Source organism: Sebastes umbrosus, chromosome 15 (genome assembly GCF_015220745.1).
Source record: "Sebastes umbrosus isolate fSebUmb1 chromosome 15, fSebUmb1.pri, whole genome shotgun sequence".
NCBI lineage: Eukaryota > Metazoa > Chordata > Actinopteri > Perciformes > Sebastidae > Sebastes > Sebastes umbrosus.
In genome coordinates, this window is record NC_051283.1 from 22,075,863 (window position 1) to 22,088,873 (window position 13,011).

Below are 13,011 nucleotides of genomic sequence, written 5' to 3' on the forward strand. Positions count from 1 at the left end.
AAATTCAGGTGTCAAAGCAGAAACATCAGCAAACAGAGTGAATCACAGGAGAGGTAAAGGTAAACAAAAATTATAAAGACAATAATAGAGATAAAAGATACAGAGTGAATGGGTGAACATAGTGTGTACAGTCCGTCAATAAATACATGTAGAATGTGCAATAAATAAATGTAATATGTACATATATGCAGTCTATAAAGTGGTATATAGGATGTATAGTGTAAAGTGAGTGTAAAGTGCGCCAGTGGTTAGAGTCCAAGATGGTTGCAGATAGTGCATGTTAAAAGGTACATAGTGCATGTTTAAAGTTCTTAAAGTCCTAATAGTTCTCATATGGGGGTCAACCTTGGTTGTGGAGCCAGCAAGGACTGACCCAGGCACTTTGTGTTGTCCACTATATCTTTACATTACAAATTGTGGTTTGATGCTATATTAATGCTCTGAACATGGAATAGATAACATATAAATCAAATTAATAAATCATGTATTTTTGTTTTTATTTAGTAGTGTTATACACAATAAAGCTCCTTTGTTTTCTATTTTGTGTTCTTGTGTATTTTATTCTGAAAAACTATTCACCGGAAGTCATCTCGCTCTGTCTAACAGAGCAGAACGACCAAACTGCTGCTTCCGCACTGCTTCCTTGTTTATTAGTTTTAGGTAAAAACAGTCACTTTAGAACAAGAAAAGGTTATTTTTTCTTTCTCAGGAAACGTCAAGGACTCTCCCACAAGACTTTCGAGCGAGTTGTTTGCTTGTTTGTGTTGTTATTAGTTAGTTATCAACGTTACTAGCTTGGCTAAAGTTAGAAAAGTTGAATCAGTTAGCAACTAGCTAACAGTCGCTACACAGACACCTCGGTGAGTTATGGTGCTAACCTGTTACAACATGCTCTGGTGTTACCAAGCATTACATCACCTAGGTACATTATTCAGCAGACAGTTAGCAGAAAGTTGTAGTTAAAAACTTAATTGTGTACTCAGTAGCAGCAGAGCCAGCCAACGTGGCTGCTTGTTGAATATTTGTGGCATTAAGTCATCTAAAGGTGTTTGCTGTTAATGAGTTACATTTTAACCCACACAGATCACCAGCTACTCACAGAAGAATCTGACAACGTTTGATGATCCAGGAGGGAATCAGGATCTGAAGTTTCTCCACCAAGTCTGAGATAAAGGTTCTGGTCTGAATGGCCACAGCTGCAGAGGAGCCTCCAGGGCAGCAGGGCCCTTCTGGTAGTAAGTACTTTATTATTTTACACCACTGTTTCCTGAAAGGGGAGATACATCAGATGTGTGTTAGGTATGAGTTATTCACTTAGGTCAGAGGTCAGCAACCTGCAGCTCTTTATCCCCTCTCCAGGGGCTCCCTGTGGATTTTTAAAATGGAAATGAATAACTGTTTTTTGTTTACTTTTTTATTCATCAATGTTGTAGGTCTATGGTACGATGGAGTATTAGGGCCACATTGAGGAGAAAAAAAGAAATCTGATTTCGAGAATAAAGTCGTAATATTACGAGAAAAAAGTCGTAGGTTTACGAGAAAAAAAAAGTTGTAATATTATGAGAATAAAGTCAGAAGTTTATGAGAAAAAAAGTTGTAATATTATGAGAATAAAGTCGTAGGTTTACGAGAAAAAAAGTCGCAATATGAGAATAAAGTCATAGGTTTACGAGAAAAAAGTCGTAATACTATGAGAATAAAGTCATAGGTTTACGAGAAAAAAGTTGTAATACTATGAGAATAAAGTCATAGGTTTACGAGAAAAAAAGTTGTAATATTATGAGAATAAAGTCAGAAGTTTATGAGAAAAAAAGTTGTAATATTATGAGAATAAAGTCGTAGGTTTACGAGAAAAAAAGTCGCAATATGAGAATAAAGTCATAGGTTTACGAGAAAAAAGTCGTAATACTATGAGAATAAAGTCATAGGTTTACGAGAAAAAAGTCGTAATATGAGAATAAAGTCATAGGTTTACGAGAAAAAAGTCGTAATATGAGAATAAAGTCATAGGTTTACGAGAAAAAAGTCGTAATACTGTGAGAATAAAGTCAGAAGCTTACGAGAAAAAAGTCGTAATATTATAAAAATAAAGTCATAATATTATAAAGTAGTAATTTTACATGTTATTTTATTTTTTTCTCATAAAGTTATGACTTTATTCTCGTAATATTACAACTTTTTTTTTCTTGTAAAGTTATGACTTTATTCTCGTAATATTACAACTTTTTTCTCGTTAAGTTATGACTTTATTCTCGAAATATTACGACTTTTTTTCTCGTTAAGTTATGACTTTATTCTCGTAATATTACAACTTTTTTTTCTTGTAAAGTTATGACTTTATTCTCGTAATATTACGACTTTTTTCTTGTAAAGTTATGACTTTATTCTCGTAATATTACAACTTTTTTTTCTTGTAAAGTTATGACTTTATTCTCCTAATATTACAACTTTTTTTCTCGTTAAGTTATGACTTTTTTCTCGTAATATTATGACTTTTTCCTGGAAACCTCTGAGTCATACATGGACATTGGCTCAGGTTATGGATCCTATGGGCGGGCATGTTTAACCACGCCAGCAGGTCATCAGACAGTCAGTTAGTTACTTTAATCACTTAAATGTCACAATACTAACATCTGTATTCCTAGTTCACAGCTCATAAATGGGTTGAAATGATCTTCAATATTGGGTCAACTGTTTGTACACACTGGGTTGCCAGGTTAGGCACACCTAGCTGAAACTAAAGCAGTTTATTACTTAATGAAACTTATTGTTTTCAGTTTTTATAAAAAAAAACATTTAGAGAAGTGTAGACTCAACCGTATGGTAATTTTGGAGGCTGTAATTTGTGGTGTTGTTGAACTTAATTTACTTATAATGAGACGTGTAACTATTTAGTCTCTTCATTAAAATAAATGTACTGGACAAAAAAATAGTAATTAGTGAACTAATTAGTATTAGACTGCATTAGGTGTACTAAAAACTGGTGAAACTTGGCAACTGAGTAGAAATAAGCATCAGGAAATTGGGCCATTCAACCAAAAACATTTAAAGGGGAACTCCAGCAGTTCTGTATCATATTTTCGTTGCAGGATTCGCAAGAGACAGATTAAAAAGATGAATGGTAAAAATCGGTGCAACCAAGGATAGCAAAATATCCTGTCTTTTAGTCCCTGGTATGGGTCAAGCTCTAAAAATTCTGGATCCTACATTTCCCATAATGCAACCAATAACACTTTTTTATTAGTCCTTCCTGCTTGGTAAATTCCCACGACTTTCAAACTTCACACCCCTAGTTTGTAAGACGTGCATTTGTTTTAAATTTGTGGTCTCTTGATGACATCACCATGACATCATTAGGGTTATTTCCTCCACTGAGTGAAAAATCGGTGGAGTTCGCTGTTAATAATTAACAAAAGCAAACTGAAAAGCAGATAGTCACACCATTTTGTCAATTCACAGACAAAAGTGAACTATTTAGGTCAAATGTTGACTTTGGACTCCCAGGAATGTAGCTTTCTATTATCAGGCCATTCATTAGCCTTGTATGAACTGACTTCAATAGTAATAGCATACTTATCTAATTCCTCCCATTGCACTCAAAGACCTGCAGAGTCAGTTCTGGAGGAGACTGTCTTCTCTCAGAGGTAATCAACAAGGTGCGTCTGCATGCTTGTTTCAAAGCTGCACTCTCTCCTTTCACCATTAGGGAATGGTGAAAGCTGTTTCAAGCTGTGTCGTGTGATTATTAATGCATCCAGTGTGAGAATTATATTTGTTTAACTCATTTCTTTTCCTCCTTGTGTGTTATTTTCTAACTTGTATGTTTCTTCGGTTTCTCACTCCAGACTCGTCTGGGATTCGAAAAAATACTTCTCCCGAGGTAAGAAATAACTGATTTTTTGGGGGGAGGAAATGCGTAATATAGCTCTGTCACTCAGGAAACACACTTGTGTTCATCTTTACAGAATTAACAGATGTTTAGCCGACACATCCTCTATTCCTTCCTGTTTGAAACATGAGAATATTACAATATTTCTGCAGAGTTGCATTGAGTTTTTTTCCTCTTGTAATTCTCCCTTTCACCATGTTTGTACTGACAGGGTCCAAGCATCATGATGACTCCGGCCATGAAAAAAACTATTGGCCATCGAGGAATTGATACTACTGGGGAGACGACGTACAAGAAGGTGGGAGATCAGCCATCAGTGACTGACACACATTTACATTCACTCACTTAGAGCGACGATTATTTTCATTAATCATTAATCAGATATTTTCTCGTCATATGTCTTGTTTTTTTTTTGACAATCCACAGTCCAAAACCCAAAGATATTCAAATTGTAAAAATAATGTTTGGAGTCTTTGCTTAAAACATGACTTCAACAATTAATCAATAATCAAAATGATATGAAATTAATTTTCTGTATATCGACTAATTGATTAATCAAATAATTGCTGCAGCTCTACACTCACTGTTAATGTATAAAAACAGGTCAAACCTTAAAATGCAAATGGAAATATATTTTTTTCTGTTTCTTGTCGGTCTTGTCAAGCCCTGTTATGGGGATTGCTTATGATTGGTTAATAATTTATCAACCAAAGACAGGTTTGAACTGCATTTGTCATTTACACGTCCATATGCTCCATCTTCCAGACAACATCATCCGCTCTGCAAGGCGCTATCCAGTTAGGCATCACGTACACGGTGGGCAGCTTAAGCCAGAAACCTGAGAGAGACGTGCTGCTGCAGGACTTTGAGGTGGTCGAAAGCATCTTCTTCCCCAGGTGAGTGTTTACAATTTTGAAGTAAGGATATGTTGTAAAGGTGATGATGTTTTGTCTGTCCTACATTATTAATACTTTACATAACCTCCCTTGTATGTATGTGTCCTAATCCTCTGCTTCTTGTCTTTCACTGGCAGTGAGGGCAGTAACCTGACACCAGCTCACCACTATGGAGACTTCAGGTTCAAGACGTACGCACCAATGGCCTTCCGCTACTTCAGGGAGATGTTTGGCATCCGGCCTGATGACTACATGGTAATCTTGTTTAGTCAGCATCTGTGTTACTCGGAAAATGTGCTAGCAGAACAGTAAAGCTCTGAAGAAAGGGATAGAGCTGTGAGAAGGTGTGATTGAGGAACTGGAAAGTGTGAAACTGGGGAAGTGTGAATTAATGGGGTGTTGACACACTACAGGGGCGGAGCTGCTGATGATGTAAAGGCACAGCTGACCTGTTTTTCACCTGTAAACCTGTGTTGTTTGGTTTCTTCTATCACACGTTTTAACTAATATGCTCCGGTCTGGTTACAGTACTCTCTGTGTAATGAGCCGCTGATTGAGCTGTCAAACTCCGGGGCAAGTGGATCTCTCTTCTACGTCTCCAGTGATGATGAGTACATCATTAAGACAGTGCAGCACAAAGAGGCCGAGTTTCTGCAGAAACTGCTTCCAGGATACTTCATGGTAAGATCTGATGAGTGGCTTTAGGTACAGCATGCAGCATGGCTGTTGCACACAATAAAACTATGGACTGACACCTAATCATTATCCTCCATGTATCCATCGAATGTAAAGTGATACCACGGGTGCTGTTACAATGAAACTTAAAGAATGAAAATGAATCTCCAATTATTTTGATAATCGATTAATTGTATTAGTCATTTTTCAAGCAAAAATGCCAAACGTTTACTGTTTCTAGCTTCTCAAAGGTGAGGATTTGATGTTTTCTTTTTTATCATATACAGTATGAAAGTAAACTGAACAGTTGGTTGGGCAAAGCAAACAATTTGAATATGTCACCATGGGCAGTTTTCAGTATTTTGTGACATATTGTAGACAAAATGATAAATCAAGAGAATAATTAACTATGACTATTGTTAATGAAAATAAACATTAGCTGCAGCACGAAAAGCATTTTTATTTTATTTTGAAATAACACTGTCTGGCCAGATATTGGCTCTACATTATTTGCTTGTTCGTGCCTAATGTGCAACATGTAAGACTGTTTGGATTTTGACAGAAACAATGCTTCTTACAGTGTGATATCAAAATAAGGAGCCATATTTGTTACACACTGCATTTCTTGTGTGGGACAATCTGTTTACTTTTACTTATTTGTTTCATAATTTGTTTATTTTTCTGTTTACATTAGTCAACCACTCACGCACAGTTTTCATTTCATTTTAATATTTCACTCTTCTCCTTCCATCCTCTCTGCTCTCCTTCAGAACCTGAACCAGAACAAACGGACCTTGTTACCAAAGTTTTATGGGCTCTACTGTGTCCAGGCTGCGGGTAAGAACATCCGTATTGTAGTCATGAACAATCTGCTCCCGAGCGTCGTACGAATGCACCTCAAGTATGATCTAAAGGGCTCCACCTTCAAGCGCCGGGCCTCCCCTAAAGAGAGAGATAAGTCAGTTCCCACATACAAGGACCTGGATTTCATAGAGGACATGCAAGAGGGGCTGTTACTGGAGGGGGACAAGCACAGTGCTGTTTGCAAGACCATCCAGAGAGACTGCCTGGTAAGAACTACACAGTAATACCTGTCTAAACATAAAATGAATGCACATAGTCTATTTGTTAACATATCTGCATTTTTCTCATATATTTTTCCTTTAAATTAATTTGTAATCACTGGTCTGGTGTGTTCCTTGATTTCCATTCAGCATTTGCAAAGTTTTAAGATTATGGACTACAGCCTTCTGGTGGGAATCCACAATATAGATCAGGCGTGTCGAGAGCGGGTCAGCGAACAGGCGGTGGCCGGGGCTGTGGACCAAAGGAGGCCACAAGGTCAAAAGTCGCTGTACAGCACTGCTATAGAGGCCATCCAGGCTGAGGCAGGGAGCATGAGATCACTGGACACAGAGGAAAAGTGAGTGATGGTGCTTCAGTGGTCATATTTACTGAGAGTAATAACGACAGAGTACTAAAAGACATTTCTTTTTGCTTTATTTTACAGAACGGGAGGAATCCCAGCACGAAACACAAAAGGGGAGAGGCTGCTGGTGTATATCGGTATCATCGACATTCTGCAGTCCTACAGGTAAACAGTACACATGTTTGTATATCTATAAACCTCTCGTTCAGTCAGTGACACTCACACAATGTCTACACAGCCTGCAGAGCAAAAGCAGCACGTTAGCAGAGCAGCGGCAGCTTCAGTGCCTACACAGTACTGTAATCAAGGCTCTATGTGTTGTCTTTCAGATTTGTAAAGAAGCTTGAACACTCGTGGAAAGCTCTGGTTCACGATGGGGTAAGGTACCTCCACCAGCCTCCCCAGTTAATTGTGTTTTGAATTAAAATATCTATATGTAACCCTGTAATCATTGCTTCTCTGTAGGATACTGTGTCGGTACACAGACCGAGCTTCTACGCAGATCGATTTCAGAAGTTCATGTGCAATGCAGTCTTCAGGAGGATCTCATGTAAGTACATATTGTATCCTTGAATGCACGAGTATGAATACTGTGAATTCTGCGGCACGGCACAGATCACACCTTAAATGTGGGCTACGGCCAGGCACATTTGCTGCTTTCATTCCCTTTAAACACAGGGCTCTCCCCGTCATGGTGCATTGACCGTGTGGGAACCCTGTGGGAAGCTTTCCTCAGAGGAAACGTATTGTTGTCTTGGACGTGCAGCGTTTCAAATACGAGCACAGCAGCTCAAAAACATCCTGCCAAGAGTAGATCATGACTCTTGTTGAATTCATTAACATCACATTTTGAAAAAAAATGATCTAATTGCGATTATTTTGACTGATATCACAATTGCGATATGATTTGCGATATTACAGGGAATGATATTTGTTACATCATTATTCTCATTTTCATTGAAAAACATATTCAAATGGTTATGGTGTGATTTTGTTTTCTTAAGTCTTAAGACTTCTCTGCAGCACGAGAATATTTAATCTATAATGGTATTTTGACACACATTTCGCCTTTAACAAATATTATGATTTCCCACTCATCCTGCGATTTGAAAATTGCAGTAGGCCATATTGCGATTTCAATACAATTTTGATTAATTGTGCAGTCCTTGGACTGCAGATGAAACGGATATCTGCTGCCTTCAGACGTTTATAAAGCGAGTCACCAGAGTAAAGAAAAGGCAGTCATTATAGGAAACTAACTGTCATGGATTACAGAGCAGTAAGACTCATCATCGTCTTGCTGGCATTAAAATAATTTTCAGGAAAAAAAAACGATCACGTCAACTGGTTGAAAAACGTAGAATAAAGTGGAAAGGTGGGAAAAAAATAAATAATGGCGTTTGTGTGATTAAAGAGAAGTTTCTATAGGTGTGTCTTCACCAAATAATGTGACCAAAATATTATGGAATACCTCTTGGCAACAAGATTGCATTGCCACACCCTCTGCCGCGCCTCTCGTCCCACTGGGGCGCACTCATTTCTCAACACCAAAATTCAGCCCATAATGTCAGCCTTACTTTTAACACTTTTCCTCTGGTATCTAGTTAAGAACTCGCCGGGCAAGAAGCGGCGTGCAGTGGGACACGGGCCTTTGAGAAAGCTAGGTGGCTCTGGGCCTCCTCTGTCCACCCAAACCAGCAGCACCAGCCAGAACCCTTCACTCCAACAGCAAATCAGCTCCGACACCAGAGAAGACACGGAAGTAGACAACGGTAAGAACTTTAATTAAGATTTCTTGTTTCAGCTGCAGTGCTGAAAACAAATTTTGCGTTGTGTTACCTGCAGAGATAAAGTGTGTTCCAGCATGTACCAGCATGTGAGGTGCTTCTTTCACAACACAGCATTAAACCGTTTTCCCTCCCGTTCCACCCAGTTATGCAGTCAGGTCGTCCTGACCTCCTCCCAAAGACTTTACCGCCCAGCGACGCTGTTGGCAACTTTGCAGAAACCGCCTTCTCCTCCTCCTTGGGAAACCCTGGATTTGCTCCCACAAGTCAGCCTCAGCCTCCGCCTCAGGATGCCTACAAGTCAGTGGGAGTGGATATACACAGCATGTTGAGCAAAGACAAGGAGCGCAGCACCCCCAAGAGGTAAGAGGGTAAAACATACATGAAGATAAATATGAGAGATCCTCAGCATGCATATTCAAATGTGTTTGGTACTGTCATGGGTTATAATGTCTAATGATTAAATGTGATAATTACAGATTCAGATTCAAGTCTATTATCTTATATCATGCCAACGTTACCAGAAAAAAACATAGTATACAAAAAGATTCCGTAGATCTTTTCACCATTTTTTTTTACATTTTATAGAAAAATATTGACAATAATTGAAAGTTGCAGCCCTTCAATTTCTACAAGATTTTGTGTTTGAGCCTCAGAAAGACCTTCTGCAAAGGCCCGTGTGCAAATCCCCCCTCTCATACTGCTATTGGCTGAAACTAACTCAAACCATCTATAACTAGTGTCTGTTTCCTTGTGTTGTGGGTGGGAGTGAAGGCTGCCTGAGAGTATGAACTAAAGGCAAATATGTCCCTGAACCAGAACCTCAGGAAAGTCGACATGTGTTAAGGCAGTGCAGCATCTTTAGACGTGCCAAGCCAAACATATACATCAAGCTGATCTCAAGTAAACCATAGTTCTTTTTAAATACAAGCATGAAAGCTTGGCTAAAAAACAGATTAGATTAGAGTTTTTTAGTGTATATTCAATTGATTTTTTTTTTTACATACACAAACCCAGTGTTTCATATTGTATGAGGGTTTAAACACTGCTCCTTTGTTGTTTTGCAGAGCTCAGTATGAAGAAAGCATCGGTTCCGAGGATGGGATCTCACTCGGTGACATCGTTCCTAACGCGAGCTAATGTTCTGTAAGTTGCTAAACATTTTTCAAATTTCTTGTGACACTTTTTGCTCATGCTGAGTGTTTTTTTTTTAACTACGTTCATTGCTTTTGGTTTCCAGGTGTAGAAGAATGAACTCCAAATGAACCGAGACAAACTTGGAGGATGTTATTAGCATGGATGAAATGTTACAACGCCCCTTGGTGTTATTTGAGGTAAAGTTATACAGCGTATCAGCGAGACCAAGTGGGATATTAAATGTTTTTTTGTGTTTGTTTTTGCACTTTGATTTCCAAATCTCAACATGATATGAGCATGTAAGTGGGCGGTTGTGTTCTGACACTAGTTACTGCAGGTACATTAATGCTGTGGTGGTTATTGAACACTATTATTCATCTCATAGGAATGCTTCTATGCACAACCAAAGATTGTTCTTGCCGGCATTCGATGTAGAGTGTAACATGAGGACTTTGCCTTATCTGAGAATGTCTTTATTTAAGCGTTGTTATTTCAAATGAATTGTCTCCTTTTTGGAATTAATTACTCTTTTGTGTTTACCAAATGCTGTAGCACATCCTCGTGCATACATGGCTCTGTAAGTGTCTGTCCCACCACACAAAGGCCCGAGCCCGGAGCACTGTCTCTGCTACATGTTTGACTTAGATGCTTTAACACAAAACCATGTTATATGGGTTGGGAACACAGTTTTAAATAAAAGTGTTTATTTTTTAAAGAAATTACTGTATTCATACTGGCTAAGTTGCCGTTTTTTAAGCCTACTCTGAATGCAAATTATGCTGGAAAAAGAGGTGATCCTCAGCTTGTGGTTTCTATTTAACCAGCTACGCTAATAATGGACTGTGAATCCTAAATGTCACCTCTCATGTTGAGGTCAAAGGGTTGTATTAAAAGGAGTTTTTTTTAATACTTATACACTGTACGATCTGATATCAGTTTCAGGGTTAGACTGGCTTATGTCCAAATGTGACCAAAGAACTGATACTCAGACCTGGGGCCTGTCTCATGAAGCAAGACTAGTGAGTTAGTCAGCTAAGTTTAGGGTGAACCACGTCCAACTGAGTTTTGTTGTCATGGCGACTAATGCATCAGACCAAACCTGCAAGGAGCAGATTGTGTTTTTAGGCTTTTGGATTATTGTACATAAAAGAAGCACCTCCTCATCGGATCAGTTGCTAGGGGGAAGTTGAGTCACCGTTCTTACAGGAGCTCAATGAACAAAAACACAGTGTCATGTACCAAAAGGCATGACATTATTACAAACGTGGTACTATCACTTTGTTTTTCATAATAATTTATGAAATTGGAAACAGTAATATACCGGTAGTTAATGTTTGCAGTAGAAGCAGGTGTACAGCTGTGGCCATAAAACGGAACAAAAACAGTTTCTAAAAGAGCATAGAGCAGCGTAACGTGACTTTGTAAGCAGGGATATTTGTATTTAATCATAAAGAACAACAGTTCATTGGCATTGTTAGTGTCATTTGTGCAAAGCATCTGAATCCAGCCCCCACTAATATCATCCAGTTGCATGTAACTACAGCACCGGCAGTTTCAGACCTGCCGTTCAGTCCAACATGTGCCACCTAAAGGCAAGAAGTGACAGCAGTTTAGACCTGAGCTTTTTGGATGGTGTTAGTATGTCTGTGTGTTTGCTGTTTTATTTTTTACATTTTAACTCCATAAAACAAGTTTTGCTTCAGTGTTATTTTACAGTATATCCTTTGAAAGAAAGAAAAACTAGGGTGGGATTCACTGGCCAAAAGAATATTAGCAGTATAGGTTGTAGGAGACTTTGCTGCTGAATATTTAAAAACTATAAACATGGATGAAACTGCATTTTCTTAAAGTATTTTTATTTACACTTTTCAACTATTTTCAGTAGTCCGCTACTAAAACTAAAAAAGCTATGTATAAACTCAATATAATATCGGTTACTCAAATTACTACTTTCAACTCTACTTATGTCAACCGCATATTAAAGCATGTATATTTTCACACTGATTCATGATCTGTTTGATTGTTATATTATTTTCAACTTTTTATGTTCCTGTTCTTTATATTCAAGTGGTGCATCTAGTATTTCATAAACATTACTCGTATTCATTAGTTATATTACTTATAATGTTAATATAATCTCTGTTGCTGCAATTTCCCCACAGGGATATTTTCACCCCATCTATTAATAAATTCACTTTTGTTGATTTGTTGATGTTTCATGTGCTGGACCATTGAACCCAGGGTTAACAGAGCCAGTTGTGTGAGTGTGTTATCCAGAACTGCCAGTGTTAAGTGTAGTGAGGCTGATAACTTAAAGAGAGATTTTTGAGACAGGCCCCAATTAAGGTATAGTTGTATTTTTTTTACTAGCAAACAATGGTGATGGCTGCCTGGTGTTTAAAAGTACAAAAGACAAAACTGTTTCTCTACTTCTTGCAGACGTAGTATTGGTGGTTCGTTCAAGTTGGTTTTAGCACTCAAAATGGGTGTGCAATGTTTTAATATTCATAATTGTTTGATATTTGAAAATGCAGAAATGTCTTAAAATTGATTTTTAGTCTGACAGTATATGCTGTCAACTATGCAACTAAAGTTTATATTCCTGAAAGAGTAGATGGTGCAATACAGTAAATTAATTGACAATTTTCCAACCAAGATAAGATGAAAAAGCATCATTTGGGTATTTTTTATACATGATGTAAATGGTATGTGGAGGTTATTTTATTCTGCTGGCTGTTATATCAGTTTAAAGTGAAATTGCGTCTTATTGTATAAACTCCAAAGCAGTTACACGTGCAGCCTATGAACCAAACATGTACATAGTCATATGTATTATAGTATTTATTGCTGTATGTATTGCTCTGGTGTCCAAAATGTTTATTAATGGTGAATATGGATTGAAATTGTGCCTTTCTCTTGCAAAATAAGCCTGTATCTAAGGCATGCAACTGTTACAAAACCTTCGGTTCTTTGTGATGATTCTGATTATTAACACAACTGTTAAAATCATCCTGTATTTTCTCTGTTTACTTGTTAATTTTGCCTTTGAATTATATGCAATAAATGTGTGCACATCTGTATGCAAGAATCACAACAATGCCTTTTCACAGAATATGTTTTTAGAAGTTGTCTTTTGGGGATGTCATGTTTTTGTACACTTGTACCTGAAGTTATTAAAGACAAAAAGACATGTTGCCT

The 13,011-nt window shown here is 37.7% G+C and overlaps 1 protein-coding gene across 2 annotated transcripts; it reads left to right on the forward strand.

Annotated features, from left to right (window-relative positions):
• Positions 1 to 588: 588 nt before the first annotated feature.
• On the forward strand, positions 589 to 13,007 carry LOC119502641 (phosphatidylinositol 4-phosphate 5-kinase type-1 alpha-like). 2 transcript variants are annotated; one of them, XM_037793666.1, is made up of 16 exons: positions 589 to 860; positions 1,084 to 1,235; positions 3,846 to 3,880; positions 4,101 to 4,187; positions 4,655 to 4,785; positions 4,923 to 5,040; positions 5,314 to 5,466; positions 6,231 to 6,530; positions 6,675 to 6,883; positions 6,971 to 7,054; positions 7,219 to 7,267; positions 7,355 to 7,439; positions 8,494 to 8,661; positions 8,823 to 9,039; positions 9,744 to 9,822; positions 9,917 to 13,007. In XM_037793666.1, exons 2-15 carry the CDS (start codon positions 1,187 to 1,189, stop codon positions 9,814 to 9,816), a joined length of 1,758 nt encoding a protein of 585 aa, XP_037649594.1. In that variant the 5' UTR covers positions 589 to 860; positions 1,084 to 1,186; the 3' UTR covers positions 9,817 to 9,822; positions 9,917 to 13,007. The 2 variants fall into 2 exon arrangements, with proteins under 2 accessions (XP_037649594.1, XP_037649595.1); XM_037793667.1 differs by lacking the exons at positions 589 to 860; positions 1,084 to 1,235 and adding an exon at positions 3,578 to 3,656.
• Positions 13,008 to 13,011: the final 4 nt, after the last annotated feature.